The sequence below is a fragment of the Eurytemora carolleeae genome, unplaced genomic scaffold (assembly GCF_000591075.1).
Source record: "Eurytemora carolleeae unplaced genomic scaffold, Eaff_2.0 scaffold309, whole genome shotgun sequence".
NCBI lineage: Eukaryota > Metazoa > Arthropoda > Copepoda > Calanoida > Temoridae > Eurytemora > Eurytemora carolleeae.
In genome coordinates this window covers 80,467-99,733 of record NW_019396409.1, presented here as the reverse complement: position 1 = coordinate 99,733, position 19,267 = coordinate 80,467, and the positions used below count along the sequence as shown (strand labels likewise).

Sequence of the window (19,267 nt, the reverse complement as noted above, 5' to 3'; positions counted from 1 at the left end):
CCCCCAAAAAAAAATTAATTACAATGATTTTACTATATAGTTATTAGAAAATTTAAAGGGGGGACTCTTTTCATAATTAAAATGAATTTGAACATTGAATTTTGTCCTGTAAAGATAATGAAGAACATAATCAAAAAAGGATGATATAAGTTCCTTGAGGTTAATGTTGTCAATCTCTCCAAATGTGGCAAAATGTTCTGATATGTCTTCCTGAAACAAATTAATAGAATTTTAGATTAGTGACATTTAAATTGGATACCATGTGTAAGGAACTATATAATTTGAACGGAAACTTCAGATACAATCGAAACACCATCCACATGTCCAACCGGCTATACTACATGATTCTAACTGTCATTGTCCTTTTCAGGGGATCGAGTATATTCATACTTTCCCCCTTAAGGGGGGGGGGGGGAGTACGATTTCAGCCCAGGGAAGAAAATTCACGAAAAACAGAGAAAAAATAGAGGAAAGAAAAAAGTGAAGAAAAGAGAAAAAAGGAGATGAAAAGCGAAAAATGTAAGAAAAGGGAAGAATAGCTCTGTTAAAAGAAGGAGAAAGATGTATCACCGAAATTTATGAGTCTGGGGAAGAAAATCCTGAAGATATTTCATTCCCTTTATTTCTGAATGGTGATATTATTACTTTCCCCAGATGCTTAGGAGAAGAGAAAAAATCACGATTTCCCCAAAAAATATTTTAAAGTTTCTCCCATTGCTTATGGGGGAACAAAAACTGAAAGTTTAAAATATTTCCTTTATACCGAGTCTCATTTCCCAAATGTATTTTAAGTTATAATGGAAGAGAAAAAAAAGAATCTTTTAGAACCTTCACTGTTGCGCAGACACAAACTGCTTGGAATTAAAAACAGTTAAGTATCAAACAAGATTTTTACAATTTGTTCAATTATCTCAATTTTTTTATTCTGCAAATTTTGGCGTACACAGGAATCTATGCAAACCCTTATTGGGGGGAAAAATATCACAATATTTTCCTTAATAGCAATATCATGTTTCATCCCCATTAAAAAAAGCTTTTCTGTTACCAACATACATGACGGAAAACATTAGCTTTAAGAATTTTAAAAAATCTTAGGGAGGGACCTGGTTTTTGACACTCCATTGTACATCCAAAATACAAAAATGTTCTCCCCCCCCCCCCTGCAAGTTGTGCGGGCTGCGTCACCTTGTTTAACAAACCCTGATGTTTTGGTTGTGACTTTGGGGAAAAATATGATTTAACAGGGGGGGGGGGGAGAGAGGAATATGAATCTCATAAATATTATACACCCCTGGTCCTGGTTAAGTGGGTAAAAATGTGACAAAAATGTAACGGCTGTTAATTCAGAATAACAATCAAGGGGAAAGATGCAAAATGACTTAAATTATGGTAAAATAGCTAGTTTGCGATAAAAGCGGGGAGGGGGGATCAATTCAACTTCTAAACAGAGTATACTCCCCAGTGTCTTTTGTCATTGTTTTTCTACCAATCGTGCGTTTTTCTGGCTGTTTTTATTATTAAATCTAGCAAGAGTTTTTCTACTGATCGTGTGTGATTCGGGCTGTGTTTGGTAATTCTACCTGTTGATCAGTGATCGAATCTGTCGAATCTGCAGGGGTAAATATTTAAAAGAATTACCCACCACCCCCCTCTTTTCAGGGGAAACAATTGAACAATTTAACGTCAAAGTCATCTTTAAATATTTGTATTATGGATTTTAACAATATTATTTTCCCATATTACCTCAAAAAAAAACCTTTTTTAAACGAAATAACTAGCATTTGGGAATGGAAACAACTTTCTTTAAAGGAAAATATACACCCCTGTCAGAATGTGTTTCTAACTAAAACGTAAATTTATACTAACAAATTGTATTTCTACCGGTTGTGTTTCGATGTATTCATATGTAGTCGTAATTGTGTATTTCTTAACATGTTATCTTAGCTGTCTAGTGTATTTCTACCTTGATGAGTTTCTGTCAGTGCTTAGGATCCGGATCCAAGGGGTAAAATATCTACCAAAAACCGCATAAACAATCTTTTTTACTCCAAAACCCCAAATCTGAACTTTTGAAAAAAAAGATTATAAAAATTTCCTCATTTCTGAGTGGTTCATACAGATTTAGGATAAAAATAAGCGAAAAAAATAAAACCAAAAATTTGAAAATCTTGTTTTGTTAAAAAAATTCAGTAAATCTAAAAGAAATGACCTGGATCTTTATCAGTTCGGATCCAGGATCCGGATCCGCATCAAAATAGAATGGATCCTAAGCACTGGTTTCTGCCTACCGTTTCAACAAGGGCATACAGAGTGGGGGGGGGCAAAGGGGGACAATGCCCCCAGACATGTAAGGGGGGACGTAGCCCCCTCTAGAACTTAGAGCTGTCACACATTTAAATGAATGAAGAACTTTATTATTTAAAATACAAGGGGTCTGTCCTAGTAAACGATTTTTGGACATGACCAAATAAGTCTTTATTAAGCATTATTTAGTGTTGTGTTAGGTTAAGAGACTTTCTGGGCCGAGCGCTGCGGTTAGGACAGGCAAGGTGGCCGAGCGCTGCGGCCACGGGTTAGGCTAGTTAAGACACTTTCTGGGCCGAGCGCTGCGGCTAGGACGGGGGGTCCAAAAATCGTTCTCTAGGAATATACCAATACAAGTGGACTCATAGTTTTACAAGTCATTATTGTTTTCTGGACCTTAGTCCTTTTTTTGAGTTGAATTTTTCATTATCAAAAGTGTCTTTTGTTATCTCTAGTTCAGAACAATAAAATGTCGTTTTTCAAAAACCAGTTTTTTTCTGCTAGTTTTGTTTAAAAGAAAGATAACTTTCAAGGTAATTAAACTGTATGTGTACCTTTAAAGTATCTTATACTTATGTCTAATATCCAAGAAGTCAAATGTTTTGAATTCACATTTAAAATTTGCCCCCCCCCCCAGATTTATTTCTGTATTGAGTCCGTTTACATTTGTATTCGTCGATTCGTTAACTTGGTTGTTTTTAATTAGAACCCGAGTGAATTATCAAAGTCTTCATCTTTCGATCCTAACTTTCTGTTTATCTTAAAATATAGTGACTGCATTTCCACATTGTAAAGACGCTTTAATACCTGTGTTGCGTCTTGAGGCAGACCTCCGACAAATAGTTTTCTATCATCCTCGTCCTCCACAACTATCTGTTGCTGAGGATCCTGTTCTTGCTGCTGCTGCACCTGTTCAGTCTCGTTAATTGTTCCTGCCTCTGCCATCCTCCTGAAATGCGCAACAAATTCACACCTAAATCTACTAAAACATTATTACAACAAAATAGACTTGAAACCCCGTGGTAAAGTGAAATCAAACTTTTAAAACTTTCGTTAGTAATTAAATAAAAAAAGAAATAGTTCCTATATAATATGCTTTATTAGGGATTACAGAGGGCAATAAATTCCCCGATCAACAAAATTTATCAAGGAAGAGATGGTGGAAGAGTCAACAACGGAATTAACTTCTAGTCAAATATACAACATTATGAACGAGAGAGAAACTACGTTTCCGATAGAATCCTAATACATGGGGATGATTAAAATGTAGTTTACGAAGATCACGACTAATTCACAGAAAAAGATGATTTTATTTATTCCACGATATATAAAATTGTCCTTCAAATTCACTTCAATTTAATTCAATTATATCACTGAACACCTGTTGTATTAGAACGGGGCTGGAAGTAAAATAATCACACAGAGAGAAATTTTCGGCTTTTTTGAACAATCCTTCGGGCGGCGTGCAAACCTGAGAATGTTTGGTTTGGAAAATAATAAATGTTACAAAACCGCGTAGACTCAAGATATCGTCTTTGTTACACTATTTTGAAAAATTAAAAGAATAGAAGTGAATCAATAAAATACTTGATTAATTTCGGGATCATTCAACTTTAAAAATTTAGATGATACAAAATGTTTGGTTATTATGAAAAAAAATTTAATATGTTGTTTTTCTTGATTCTACGTAGTTTTATGAGTTTAGAACTTGAAGTTTAGTTTGAAAAGAACTCAACTGTTTCAGGAAAGCAAACTCAGCTGTGTCCGTTGGCACTCATTATTATCTTGAAAATGGCAGAAGTGACAGATGAAAAGTGGTTAATTCTCCTTAATTTTGGAAACCTTTAGCCGTCAATCAGTGGGTCTGTCCTAGAGAACGATTTTTGGACCCCCCCGCTCCTATCAATTTTGTGCATTATTTTTAAATCGATTTTTAGGGTATTTTGAAAAGAACTTTTATTATTATTTTTTATTTTTTTATATTTAAAAAAAAAATTTTATTGAATTTTATGTAGCTCTAAAAAAGACTTGTTAAAATTACTGTAAAGTTTTCATGAGGTTTTCTGTGTGTGGGTCCTTTCTCCTGTCTGATCAAATACTTTGCAACAAACAGTTCTTAAAAAAATTAAACTAATAAAATCTAATAAGAGCAAAAGAGTTACTTTTTGACCAAAAGCTGAAAAGGCTTCCCACGTGGGTCCGATATTCCCGGAAAATGCGTGAGAGGTTACTTCCTAAACAACGACGTGTGGGGTCCTCATTCAATTATCTCATCTCATCATTCCAACAGATAGGGAAAAACGGGAGATTTCTAAAAAGGCTATGGCTAAGAAAAGAGAGAAGGAGAAGATCAAGAAGCTGAAGGAGCAAGGATGGTAATGATGATCCGCTCTACTGCCCATCCGTCCTATTGCCCATCCGCTATACTGCCCATCCGACCTTTGCAACATCTGACCTACGACAGCTGTATGGTCGGATGGGCATATCTTCTTGCCTATCCGACCTATTTAGCAGCTTATTTTGTCATGCCATAGCGCAGTAGGGTGGAAATAATTAATTGTAGCTGTCGGATGGCCACTCAATTTTGTAGGTCAGATGGGCACTTTTTGTAGGTCGGATGCCATTTTTCGTAGGTCGGATGGGCACTTTTTGTAGGTCGGATGGGGATTTTTCGTAGGTCGGATGGGCATTTTTCGTAGGTCGGATGGGCACTTTTCGTAGGTCGGATGGGCATTTTTCGTAGGTCGGATGGGCACTTTTCGTAGGTCGGATGGGCATTTTTCGTAGGTCGGATGGGCATATTTCGTAGGTTGGATGGGTGCATATATTTCGTAGGTCGGATGGGCACTTTTTGCAGGGGGGACGCGAGCGCTGCGGCATGCATGAAAGACCTATCATAATTAACAATTTTTAATAAAATTAGTGTATATATTTATACAGTAGGTTCTAGGTTAATCATTTCTGGGCCGAGCGCGGTGGCTATGACTGGCTAGGGGGGCCGAGCGCTGCGGCCATAAAAGACCTTTAATTCAACAGTTTTTAATTATATTACAGCGTATATGTAGGGTTAGGTAGATTAAGCTCATTTCTGGGCCGAGCGCTGCGGCCATGAAAGACCTTTAATTCAACAGTTTTTAATAAAATTAGTGTATATTTAGGGTTAGGTTAGGTTAAGCTCATTTCTGGGCCGAGCGCTGCGGCTAGGATGGGCTAGGGGGCCGAGCGCTGCAGCCACGGGTTAGGTTAGTTAAGACACTTTCTGGGCCGAGCGCTGCGGCTAGGATGGGCTAGGGGGCCGCGCGCTGCGGCCACGGGTTAGGTTAGTTAAGACACTTTCTGGGCCGAGCGCTGCGGCTAGGACATGCTAGGGGGCCGAGCGCTGCGGCCACATGTCTTGGCCGACCTACGAAAAATGCCCATCCGACCTTCGAAAAGTGCCCATCCGACTGTGCATCGGACCTACCACAGCTGTTAAAACCACGTGCTTGTAGGTCGGATGGGCAGTAGAGGGGATGGGCGTAGGTCCAAAAATACACCATCGCAAGGATTGTGTCTGTTCGAGGGTGAAATAATTCCAGTGATGGAGGCAAGGAAGCGTGGTGGTCATAAAGGGGGTTCCAAAGGTCATAAAGGTGGTTCTCATGGGCACAAGGGAGCAATTCATGGGTCGAAAGGTCTTGAAAATGGGTATATAGGTGGTGAACATGGGTGGAAAGGGGGTGAACATGGGCCGAAGGGGGAAAAGGGGAAAGGTGGAAATTTTGGGTATTTGGGAGGAGAATATGGGGTGATGGGAAAAAAATATGGGGTTAAAGGAAATTTTTTTTTTTACAAGTTTTTTTTTAAAATACCCTAAAAATAGATAAATTATGTACAAAATTGATAGGAGGGGGGGGGGGGTCCAAAAATCGTTCTCTAGGAAATTACCTCAATCATTAAATTCTGAAAGTCAAAGTCAAAATTTTAGTACATATACTTATATTTTAAATTTTTGAACTGATTTAAAGTGTGTCTATCCCGACTTTTAAACTTAACCGTTAATTTTCTTAAGTTAAACATACATTTTCTTGCTGAATACATTCAGTAAATGATTCACTGAATGTATTTTGGGTCTGTCCTAGTGAACGATTTTTGGACGCCCCCCAGGCCCCCCCCTCCTATGAATTTTGTACATGATGAAATTNCCCCCTCCATACTAAGTGTCTCTCAGAGGATTGATTTTGTCGTAACTGTCTTTGCAAGAGTTTTGTTGATAAATTGTTTTTCTTTGTTGTACATTTTCTAAACAAATATAAAATTAAGAGTCTTTCCCATAATTTCATTTGGCCATCCAGAAAAAGTATTCCAATCTCAATTAGTGGTTTACCAAGATACCAACTAATTATTATTTTGTATTTTCAGAGAAAGCAATGAATGTCTAAGAAATGTACGGCAACTATGCTCCTAGCGGGGATCCCGACAATAACACGGCCTCGGGGTCCTTGAATATCAACCAGCTAATAGAGCTTTCGAAAGGGGTATACTTTTTTTTGCATAATTTTTTTCTTATAAATAGAGTATATAGAACATATATATACATAACGAAAAGCTTAATTATGAATTAACTTAAGTGCTCGTCGTTAAACGTTTTTTTATAAAAATCGTATTTAGAAAGAAATTATTTTTAAAATAAAAAAATCGCATTTTTTGCATATGTGACCCCTTGGATACAAATGGGTTCCCTCAAACAAATTCAGCCAATTTGGTCCAACCGTCGTTTGGCCAGCTATAACTAACATATTCAGATACAAATATAAATTAATTTTTTAATTTTTATCCTATGTTACGGTGTTACCTTGAGGGTAACCATGTGTTCCCTCAAAAATTATTCGGTCCAGCCGTTTGGCCAGCCATAACCTACATATATATAAACAATTATATGTGAGCGAAGAGCTTTGTTGTATAGATGAAAACCGAGAAACTGGTCTGCTTTATAGTTATACACAAATATTTAAATATATATGAGCGAAGTGCTTTATTATATACCTTCATTCTGATCTTGCTTTAGTTCGAGAAACGAATGAACAAGAAGCAAAACTCGCATAGCGGCCCAGTTAGATATATTTCAGCTTCAGGTGAGAAATCTAAAATAATGTTATATTAAATGAATGAAATCTGTAACTGTCAGGGGTGTCAACTGTGGGGGGGGGGGGGGAGATTGGATGCACATCGGAGAATTTCCTACCCTACAATCCTAGAGGGGTGCTTGACATCAAAACTTCTCCGAGCTTAAAATTTTATACAATTAAAAACATATTTAGGAACTAAGCCTAAGGTTGATGGACCAGTTAGATTCAGGAATTCAGAAACGTAAGTGTCATAAATAGAGCTAATTATATTATTAAATAATGTGAGGCTCCACCTCTTTACACTTCGAATTAATTTGATAAAAGCTGAAGAAAACCCTTTTTACGAAAAATATTTTTATTTTAAATCCATTTTGTATTTGTGTTTAGAATTAGGGAGAAGTACAACATGAACATGAAGGAACTGGATGAGGATCTGAACAACAGTTTTATGTAAATATTATTCTGGGATTAAATATTCTCTCTTTTCAAAGAATACAAAGGACTTCTTGTTTCATGTAATTTGATATCAAGTATGGCGTTACAAGTAAATCAAAGGTTTTCAACTTGCTGATCGACATTATCAATATCACAGATAAGAATAAAATAATTAGATTATTACCAAATTTAATGTATGAAATACACGTTATAAATGTTTTTAAGCATTTGTCTGATAGAAAAATTAACAATGGTGTAAACTTAATAATTACAACTTTTTAGACCATTCATTAAGAAGAGAGTTGGGTTTCTTTCCTAGTCACGAATAGGAATTGTAAAAACAATGAATAGTATTAAACACTGATTGTTCATGCCCGGCCATTCTTTTCTCCTTTTTCCCTGCTATTTTATTACTATTTTATAACTAATTCCTGAGCTTTTTTGTATCAAAGTAAGATCGAAACAAATCCTTTCTCCTTCTTTTTAGTTCTATTAGACTATTATTCCTTAAATGTTTTTCATTATTAATGTTAAAAATCATCAAACAGTCAAAGTACCACGACCTGTAAGTTATAATATAAGGAAAACATGGTTGAGCTCCCCCACTTACCTTGACCTGTACATTAAACAGTATATTGTTGATTCCGATTCAAAGTTAAAGACTTATGAGGATTTGAGTTGGTGATTCAAGATTTGAACCAGTGGGAGGTAGTTCAGCAACCTCTCCAAATCATTAAATTCTGTCCCTTATTTCAGTGAGGATCCGAACCAGAAGATGATGATGACTCCTTCTCACAAGAAATCTCCAGATTCCGGTTCATTTACAGAGGTAGGCTTTAACATTCCAGAGCTGGAAACTATTGTGTTGGATACACATTCTCCGGATCACTTGTTCTCGATATCCACTGTGAACACTTTTGAGAATTAATTCTTAAATTCTTAATTTCAGTTATCCCTTACCATGCGGGATATCGAATAAAGATTAAATTAATCTGCAGATTAACAAAAGATCGAGATCAAGCATTGATCTTGATATCCACAATACAAAAGTTCAACCTTCCCAGTAATGAATACACAAGACAAGGCGCATCGATAGTTCACAAAAATCAAAGTGAAGAAAAGATTATTTCAAATAAGCAAGGATTCCTCTTTGGGATGATGGGGTCAGTCGAGTTCCGAGTATTGTGTGTGTGTTTTCCTTCAAATATTGAGTTTAGACCAGATTTAAGTCAGACCTACTCTGAATATGCGAGTTTTGTTATAAGAGAACAAACTGAATTTTGCTAATGAAAGTAAGAATTGTTAATTGTCAAGTTTACATTTTTTCAGGAGATGAGCCTCGTAGGATATAAATTTGGAGGAAACCAAGGACTTCGGATAGATAACAGGTATAGACGGATATATTATAATTGCAGACGGATAGAGAATAGGTACAGACTGATGGATAACAGGTACAGACGGGTAGATAATAGGTACAGACTGATGGATAACAGGTACAGACGCGTAGATAATAGGTACAGGCTGATGGATAACAGGTACAGACGGGTAGAAAATAGGTACAGACTGATGGATAACAGGTACAGACGGATGATGAATAATAGGTACAGACTGATAAAAACGGATAAAAGGTACAAACGTATAGACTAGAAATTAGACAATAGGAACATACTTATATAAAATAGGTACATTGGGGTAGATTAAAGTTTCAGAGACGGAAAGATAAAAGAAACAGGCGGATAGATAATAGGAACAGGCGTATAGATAATAGGAACAGGCGGATAGATAATAGGAACAGGCGGATAGATAGGAACAGGCGGATATATAATAGGAACAGGCGGATAGATAATAGGAACAGGCGGATAGATAATAGTAACAGGCGGATAGATAATAGGAACAGGTGGATAGATAATAGGAACAGGCGGATAGATAGTAGGAACAGGCGGATAGATAATAGGAACAGGCGGATAGATAATAGGAACAGGCGGATAGATATTAGTAACAGCCGGATAGATAATAGGAACAAACGGATAGATAATAGGAACAGGCGGATAGATAATAGGAACAGGTGAATAGATAATAAAAACAGGCGGATAGATAATAGGAACAAACGGAAAGATAATAGGAACAGGCGTATAGATAATAGGAACAGGCGGATAGATAATAGGAACAGGCGGATAGATAATAGTAACAGGCGGATAGATAATAGGAACAAATGGATAGATAATAGACAGGCGGATAGATAATAGGAACAAACGGAAAGATAATAGGAACAGGCGTATAGATAATAGGAACAGGCGGATAGATAATAGGAACAGGCGGATAGATAATAGTAACAGGCGGATAGATAATAGGAACAAATGGATAGATAATAGGAACAGGCAGATAGATAATAGGGAAAAAACGGATAGATAATAGGAACAGGCGGATAGATAATAGGAACAAAGGGATAGATAATATGTACAGACGGATAGATAATAGCTACAGGCGGATAGATAAAAGGAACAATCAGAAGGATGAAAGGTTCAGACGGATAAATAATAGGAAAAAATTGGTTTTTATATGAAACAAGACTAAGTTTATTTGCTTAAACCTGACCTTGCAGTTTACTTTAAGAACAATTCTTATGTGTTTACTGGTTCTTGAACCAGATTTAAGTCACTTTTTAGAAGGCCACCGTATGCTTTATGGTTTTAACATTCCTGTTTTTATTTAGTGAGCAAGAGCAAGACTCGAGTCTTATCCGTGCATTCCAACCTCTCCAGTTGAACGATCCTCTCTCCAACTCTGCGATGAACCCGGAGCTAAACCTGAAATATATTCCGAACTCAAGATCTCCATCCAAGAATTATCTATCTCCGGACTCTGGCTCATTTACCCTTAGTGTTAGCTCTAAAGAGGTAAGGATTTAAAGCAATAAAGAAATGCAAAAAATGTTTAACATTCGAGAAAATTTAAATTTAGACAATATTATTTCTAAAAGGATTGTAAGCTTAATTTAAAGGGACCCTCCATGCGAAGATGCCAATGCCCTATTCAGAAAGCTTTGTCTGATCAAGTATAAATTAAATATCAATGTTTTTAGTTTTGAAAACTGATTATTTTTAATGGTTGTTTCTCGACAGAAATGATAAGTGCATTTCTCCTGCAGACAACATATAGGAATTATTAGAGTTGAACACGTTTAATCCTAGAAAAACGTCAATATCTTTTAAGTAATTGATCAGATAAAGGTTTCAAGGCTACCGTTGTGAATCGGGCATCAGGGGAGGATATGGGATATAAGTGAGGGGGGTGCTAGATTTATTTGGAAACAAAAAAATCCAGATTTAGGAACCTAAAGACGCGCCGAAGGGGAATTTTTTTGACTCCTGTTTTGCACTAGGTTGTCGGGCATTGCCATCTTTGTAAAGAGAGTCACTTGAAATAACGTTCACAGTCCCTTTAAGTAATCTTTAACTAATTAGGATGATGTTGATGTAAAAACGTCAGCTGACCTGACCTCTTCTACTCATCAGATCAAAGTAAACCTTAACTCTGCGTTAAAGTCTCTGGGTGAGAAACCAAGGTTTGCTCCGGTTAGAACTGGAGTTAAAAAGAATTTATCCTACATGAAACCAGTTCGTATGAACACCACGACGGAGGTTAGAAACAAAGAGAATATTGAAGATCCGTCCAGAGATAAACCATCCATCAGGGAGAGGATGGAGGCCTTGGCCCAACCCTCTGATGTTGCCGAGTTCACTCATCCATCAACTTCGTCTCGTCTTCACATCATCAGCTCCTCACAACATCTTAATCTCAAGTCTCAAACATCCTCCCGTCTAATGAGTGCTCCCGCTCTCACGGGTACCACAGCTGTCCACGTACAGGAAGCTTCTAACGACCAAACTGATGATCGTTCGTCCGTCTACAGGAGTTTCGTCCAGGATATTCTTTCTCGAACTAGCGAGGGTAGAGCTGAGGACAAGCTAGGTGAGGACGTGTCTACTCCGTACCGTGATCATGACAGACCAGAGAGAGGGTTGGAGAGTGTGGATCGGAAACTCTCCGGAATAAATTTGGCGGATAGAACCCCGTCCCAGCTCCGACCTCATATTGACAAACATTCCGAGTACCCTGAAGGAGGTCAACGATTCACCGAGAGAGGTTCAAATATTGGTAACTCGGAGAGAACTGCTAAGGAAAGTCTGTATCCCGAAATACCCGTTCAAATTCAGGTAATTTTGAAAGCTTGACAACATTTTTAATACATTTTTATTTTGATTTTGATTCAGGCCAGAGAAGAAAGACACATTCCTCATTCGTCGGTATCAATACCTCAGAGTACTCCTGCCCAAATCCACCAGAGGACTCCATTCTCAGAAGTGACTCCCAGAGGTTCAGATACTCCTCGTTACACTCTTCATCCTCGATGCCTCGAACCTGGAGCAAGGTTGCCGGAGACACTAGCTCCGAGGGTGCAAGAGACTTTAGCTCCGGCTCCTACTCCAAGTAGAAACCTCTCCCTTCCTCCCAGAGATCCTGATAGGTCAGTTAATTCAAGAACACTTTCAAATTTTTAAAACCTATGATCTTTTTACCGCTTTCGTCTACTATGTTTTTTTAATCTATCTATGTATTCATTATGACTCCCTAATAGCACGAATGTTATCAGGTAACCACCCCTCCCGGCAACCCTCCCATATATTGAATTATCTCCAAGCTTTTAAGCCATATAAATACATGATACGGAAATGAAGTGGATATCAATGTTCATAATTATTTTCCAGGACTATGCCTCCACCCAGTATGTCTATATCGAAATCACACAAGGAATCTTATCTTGTTATCAACGACAGAAGATATAAGGTAATGCTAGGGGACCTTTTTGTTAGTTTGATGATGGAACTCCTAAAATACTGGGATTTGCCGTNGGATTTAATCGTATTTATTTAAAAAGCTTTGTTATTAATTTAGTTTTTATGGGAATAATTTATTTTACTTTTCTATTTATCCATCTAGTTCAGAGATTAAAATGCTATTTCCACGACTTAGAAGTTTTCAAAATTGCAACAGTCTAAAATATGTAATCAATACAGTTTAATTTTTAACCAATGCTTCGGATCCGGATATAATGAATTTGCTATAATTTGGCTTCCTGGTTTATGATCCGCATTATTTTGGCTTCCTCGATTCGAATCCGCGACATTTTGGCTTCATGGATTCGAATCCGCAACATTTTGGCTCCTTGATCCGGATCTGCAACATTTTGGTTTCCTGGATCCTGAACCCCAAAAATATGCGGATCCGAATCCAAGAAGCTTAATATCGACGAAAAACTGCAAAAAAAAACTTTTTATTCTTTAAAACCATTATCTAAACTGTAAAAAAATGCGCAAAAAAAATCGGGAAATTTTTCAGAAATATTTTTTCCTGGGAGAATCCAGGATCCGGATCCGCATCAAAATGGAATGGATCCCGTTTTTAACCAAAAGTCATTTTCACTAGTTTATCTAGTTTAGAATATGGAGATATCATGAGAATATTTATCCCTGTATAACCTGAAAAATACTTACTTTAACCTTGTATTGTTTAGATCATGAAGCTGCTGGGGAAGGGTGGGAGTAGCAGGGTCTATGAAGCATTCGACGAGCAGAAGAATATCGTTGTAGCGATTAAACGGGTGGATCTCAGTAATGCGGATGAGGCCCAGGCAGAAGGTAAAAAAAGTGGTTTTGAAATTTTGAATTTTTTTTAACGTTCGGATATGTACAAGTGAAGTTTTATGTATATTTTTTGCCAATTTTCACTGTTGAAAACCTTCATTCTGATTCAAGAGACAATTTATCTTAAATTTTAACTAATGTCATGGGAGCTATTGATCTGTTGAAACTTTGTAACAAAACTGCAACACATGGAAGCATTTTGTTGAAATGTTCATTATCTTAAACGGCAGTAGGTCGGGCAGTATTGGATCTTATTAAAACTATTAGAAAAGAAATCTGAAAAAGAGGTCCCGTTATGAACCCCCCAGTAGTCAAGAGAAAATATCGTCTTGTTAAATAAGCGCCGATTTTTTTGTAGAACTCTTTCAAACAGATATCGGACAAAACTATGAGCTAACTGTTTCTCATCTAAAATATCTTGGCTCTTGTAAATTTTAGAGAGAAAAAATCATACTGACATTAATTATTATTTAGGATATATAAATGAGATCAATATGTTGAGTAAACTGCAGGGTGAGGATAGGATTGTCCGTCTCTATGATTTTGAGAAGAACGATGCCGAGGATATCCTCTATGTTGTGATGGAGAAGGGAGATACCGACCTCGCTACTCTACTCAAGGTTACTAATTATTATTAATTTATTTTTTTAAAAGAAAAATCAAAATACTTTTACAAACTTAAACTACTAAACTTAAAATCTTTTTTTCTGATTTGTGGTATTATTATCATTTTATTTTTCTAAATTTAAATTAAGAAACTTTCGTAATAGAAAAATCAGATTTGAGGGTTACCGAACTCTAAAATATTTTGTTTTTTTTTCAATTAAAAGAAAATTTGTATTAGATTCCTTAAATATGAGAATTTCCCATATTGAATGCTCAATACGTATTTTCGTCTTATATTTTCCATCATTAATTTTTCTCATTAAAATTAGTATTTCGACCTTTTATTACAGTCTTATTGTGACGTTTAACAACGTCACAATAACCACACAGCAACGTCACGTTTTCTGCTATTTGTGTCGATCAGTTACCCTTATTAAAAATATATCAGTTATTTTTGATGGAGTGGATACAAAACGCTCAAGAACAAAATGTCCAATAACAAAACACCCAAAAACAAAACACCCAAGATTACAAAATGTCCCAAGTTACAAAGTGTCCAAACTTACAAAATGTCCAAAGTTACAAAATATCCAAATTTTCATAACCTTGGGCATTTTGTAATTTTTGACATTTTGTAATTTTGGACATTTCGTAATTTTGGACACTTTGTAACCTTGGACATTTTGTAAATTTGGGCTTTTGTTATCTTGGGTGTTTTGTTATTTAGGTGTTATGTTTTTTTACGATTTGTAACATTGGGCGTTTTGGGTGATGTGTAATTTTGGGTCTTTTGTTATTGGATTTTTTGTTATTGGACATTTTGTTTTTGGACGTTTTGTATCCACTCCTTTTTGATAGCTCATATTGAAGACATTAAATGGAAACATGGTTTAGGTCGTGATGTGTGGATCATCTGAAATTATTAAATAAAAGATCCCGGCGAAAACTCTTAGCAGAGAAGTCACAGAAGGATTACTTAAACCTTCTGTGCTTGATTTGATTTGATTTGATTTGATTTGATTTGATTTGATTTGATTTGATTTGATTTGATTTGATTTGATTTGATTTGATTTGATTTGCGTATTTTTTAGAACTACGCGACCCATAAGGAGATTACTCCAGCAATGATAAAACACTACTGGACGGAGATGCTTCACGCTGTTAGTGTTATTCACAAGGAAAACTCATCTTTAACAAAATGTTTTTGATCTTTCTCAGGATTTTTTCCTCATTTTTTAATTTTTATATTGTTTAAGATTCTTAAACCGTTCTTTATCTTAATTAAAAGCGTTTTTTTCATGTTAATTTTTTCATCCCAGATTTATTATATTCATAGCGAGTTGTTTGGTGTGGAAGTTGGACTCTTCTTATTCTAAACGTCTGATTTTATTTCGTATAATTGTGAAACTTAACACGATAAAAATACTTCTTGTCACCATTATGTTTGACCTTATAAGCTGTATTAAAGCACTTCGCGGTGTTTATTTTAGTATTTAACTTTAAAAACGCAACAAAAGTATTTATTTCTTTTAAAAATATTAATTGTTTTAAAATTTGAAATGGACAGGAGGTTTAAGAAAAAATAACCATTTTTGCGTGTTCCCCCTTAAAAATACATTTTAGAATTTAATACGTATTTCCTTTAGCAATCTAATGATTTTTAATGTTTTAAAACTGGTTTTAACTCAGGACATGAAAATGTTTCTGAACATTGGATCTTATTTTAAACTTCACATAATTCATAAGATTGAGATCTGTTATAGTCTGGTATAATTCACTCTGATCTAAAACCCGCCAACTTCCTGCTGGTAGCTGGCAGGCTCAAGCTCATCGACTTCGGTATAGCCAGCTCGGTACAGTCCGACCGGACTAGTGTTATGAAGGATACTCAGATGGGAACATTCAACTTTATGTCTCCAGAAGCAATTCAAGATCTGTCAGGTTTCTATTATATTAAACTAATTATTAGAAACCAAACAGCAAACCGCACCATGCCCATTGCCCATCTAGAAGCTAATGATTTTTTTTAGGGGAGGTGGGGGGTAGTAATTAATATAAAATATGAATATAAACTCCATCAATTAACAATTTACTGAGTAAGGGGCGCCGTATGGCAAAGTTGTTTAAAGTCGTTTGTTTAAATCTAATTAAATAACTAAAATATATACGAAACGATTCTATTAGGAGATATTTTCTCTCCACAAATTGTCGTAAATCATATACAATATTTGTGATTTATAATACTGAATAAAGTTGTTAAGAAGAAGAATTAAATATCAAAATGGGGGCCTAAATTTCACGAAGAGGGAGATGTCAACCCATTCCCCCTACATCTGCACCAGTCTCTTAAAAATTTAAATAAAATTTGTTATGACATAAATACTACATAAATGACAAAAATACTATTTGGGACAGGATTGGCTAAAGTTTAAAATGTTAGAAAGCATTTACTTTATGTTTGAGAAGTTTAGGTTTTATGAATAACGTCATTTTCTTCCTGTAGGTCCCCAGTATGATGGATCTGGAGCAAGGAAACCAATAATCAAGATTAGTTATAAATCTGATGTTTGGAGCCTAGGATGTATCCTGTACAATCTCGCTTACGGCAAAATGCCGTTCGGGGACCTTAAAATTCCAATAATGAAACTACAGGTACTAGATGTTACTTAAAAACATACTATTTAAAGTGTTAAAATTTAAATTGACCCTTTATTAAAAACGAAAAGGGTGGCATGCTTTCAACGGTACCTTAGAAATTTTAATCTGATCAAGTATGTGGATTTTTCCAGCTTTAAATATCTTTATTTTTGTTTATTTCTCACTTTTGTAGTGAAACCAAAATTTAAAATAATCAGTTCTCAAAAACAAAAACATGAATATCTTTTTCATACTTAACCAGTCAAAGCTTTTGAGGGTACCATTGTTAAATGGACATTGGACATTCCACTTAATACAAGATCACTTGAAATGACGTTTACAAATTTACTTACAGTCACTTCCATCTGATTATTTTTACCAGAACAGACAGGATGTTGATATAGTTCATTGCTAATTATTAAACTTTTTTATCATTAGGCAATCTTGAACCCTGAGCATAAGATCCCTTTTCCATCCGCTAACGTGGATCCCCTTCTACTTGATGTGATTAAATCCTGTCTAACAAGGGATCTCAAGATCAGACCTAGCATTGAGGACCTACTCCGTCATAGCTACGTCACAGGTTAGTAGTACGTCAGTTATGTCACACGTACGTCAGCCGTCGTACATATTTTAGGTTTGTGGTACACTTAAATTTCTCCACATGTCCTTCGTAAGTTAAAGGTCAGTTCTATATCTTAATATATACATCAGGGTCTTATTTCTCTACAAGACTGCTCAAATGTGTGTATGTCAGACGTCATTTGTACAACGTACATATTTATAATTTACATGCATGTACTGTTGTACATTTCAATTTTACGTTAGAGCCCAGAGGGCTGTTGTTCTAAAATAACGATTAAAAAATTTCAATGACCGGAAGTCTCATTTCAATAAGTGATCGATAGAATCAGTTCTTAGGAAGTTAGGATCAGGATCAACCAATCCTGTTAAAAAAAAATTTTGCTCTTAAAATCCAAATCTCAACTTGTAACTACAAACTACTGATTTATTATCATAAACTTCATAATCTCTGAATAGTTAAGTTTTAGCATAAAAATATGCGAAAAAAGAAGAACATTTTTGATCTGTTAAACAAAAGAGTATTTCTTGGGAAAATGTTCATGACCTGGATTTGGATCCGGTGTGATGCCTGGAGAGAACTCGTACCTGCAGCGAACTCTGGTTATGCTACGCGGCAAAGCGCAAGATTCTTTAAACATAAACAAACACTTGAATTTATGGAACGGATTTGTTTCAGTTCTAATATAATGATTTTTGACCCCCCACCCCCCCTGCCCTATTATGCTTGCACACGCATGAGAGGGGGGAGGGGTCAAAAAGTGTTTTTTAGGACAGACACCAGTGATGTTATGCGTCAAAACGATGAAACTTGCGCTTTGCCGCGTGCATAACCAGAGGTCGCTGCAGGTACGAGTTCTCTGCAGGCATGACACCGGATCCACATTTAGATTAAAAGGATGCTAACCACTGCAGGTTAGAATAATAATAATAAAACTGTAATTTTATTATTTAGGTATTACCCCTGTAGTAGAGAATAAGGATCCCGTGAACACGGTTAAAATGCTTGCAGCTCTACAGGGTGTTCTCTCTCCTAACACTTTTGAGAAGACAAAGAGGGCCATGCAGGACCCACATCTTGTCAAGAAGCTGAATATGTAGGGTCTAGGGCCCATATTCTCTTGGTGTGGAGATTCCAGAGCCCACATTTCTAAGAGAAGAATATTGAATTTACAAAGATTCCAGAATCATTATTTTGAAATAATACATTGGCTTTCTAAACTGATTCTCTAAATCTTTGAATGTTAAGAATTAGATTGGTTTACCTTTTAGAATTTTTTTACCGAAAATGTTTGAATGTACAGTTGCTCTAATTTTTGTACCTTTAGAAATATTATATTTTTTATATATATGCCAACTTGTAAAAGTATTGATGTACATAACTTTCATTGGAATGGTTTTGTATTATTAACTTTCTATTGTCGCTAACAATACCTTGGGAAAATTATTACCTATCAACTGGTAGATTAATTAAATTTAAAGATGAATATATTTTATGCAAATTCGAGATTTATTTATCTACAGATTAAGAGAATAATGTATTTCAAGCAAAGCTGTCAACTTAAAAGAAACCAATTTATAGAAATATAAAGACAAGATGCATTTACAATTCTTTCAATTTAACAATAAACATTTCAGTATTCTTTCTTATCTTATTCATTTTATCCAAGATATTGAATATTTTTATAGCATTTTATATTTATAGTTTGTCATGTTTTCTGTTCATTGTATAACTTTAGTTTTGGATGGACATATATTTTAATGATGCTTGACGAATCAAATACCATTCTATTATCTTTAAATTGATGGACCAACCTTACAACGAAGTCAATCATTGAGATAAAGTTCTCTAGATCTCTAGAAGTAACCTTTACGCTTATGTAAATATGG

At 35.7% G+C, this 19,267-nt stretch overlaps 2 protein-coding genes across 6 annotated transcripts in view; one reads left to right on the top strand and one right to left on the bottom strand.

The window, feature by feature from the left end:
• Positions 1–3,771, bottom strand: part of LOC111702746 (RNA-binding protein squid) — a 6,604-nt gene extending 2,833 nt beyond the window's left edge. For both annotated transcript variants that reach the window (XM_023474528.1, XM_023474529.1), the window contains exons 1-3: positions 3,686–3,771; positions 3,112–3,253; positions 154–210 (exon numbers count right to left, since the gene is read on the bottom strand). In XM_023474528.1, the coding sequence (XP_023330296.1) occupies positions 154–210; positions 3,112–3,249 (195 nt within the window). In that variant the 5' untranslated portion in view covers positions 3,250–3,253; positions 3,686–3,771. The remainder of the gene's footprint in view (positions 1–153; positions 211–3,111; positions 3,254–3,685) is intronic.
• Positions 3,484–19,266, top strand: LOC111702743 (dual specificity protein kinase TTK). Of its 4 annotated transcripts, none has more exons than XM_023474524.1 (20): positions 3,484–3,494; positions 5,896–5,899; positions 6,704–6,821; positions 7,352–7,418; positions 7,605–7,653; positions 7,800–7,862; positions 8,604–8,676; positions 9,177–9,235; positions 10,561–10,744; positions 11,312–12,064; positions 12,122–12,375; positions 12,617–12,695; positions 13,423–13,546; positions 14,027–14,172; positions 15,250–15,336; positions 15,922–16,099; positions 16,662–16,810; positions 17,234–17,378; positions 18,333–18,675; positions 18,960–19,266. In XM_023474524.1, exons 3-19 carry the CDS (start codon positions 6,729–6,731, stop codon positions 18,476–18,478), a joined length of 2,649 nt encoding a protein of 882 aa, XP_023330292.1. In that variant the 5' UTR covers positions 3,484–3,494; positions 5,896–5,899; positions 6,704–6,728; the 3' UTR covers positions 18,479–18,675; positions 18,960–19,266. The 4 variants fall into 4 exon arrangements, with proteins under 4 accessions (XP_023330292.1, XP_023330291.1, XP_023330290.1 ...); XM_023474523.1 differs by having other exon boundaries at positions 18,946–19,266; XM_023474522.1 differs by having other exon boundaries at positions 18,926–19,266.
• The last annotated feature ends 1 nt before the right edge of the window (position 19,267 follows it).

Bases quoted from the DNA above. Each gene is read 5' to 3' on its own strand.
- LOC111702743 (XM_023474524.1), top strand. From the start codon at position 6,729: ATGTACGGCAACTATGCTCCTAGCGGGGATCCCGACAATAACACGGCC. The intron at 7,654-7,799 runs GTAAGTGTCATA...ATTTGTGTTTAG, and splicing joins AGATTCAGGAATTCAGAAAC to AATTAGGGAGAAGTACAACA. The intron at 8,677-9,176 runs GTAGGCTTTAAC...ACATTTTTTCAG, and splicing joins ATTCCGGTTCATTTACAGAG to GAGATGAGCCTCGTAGGATA.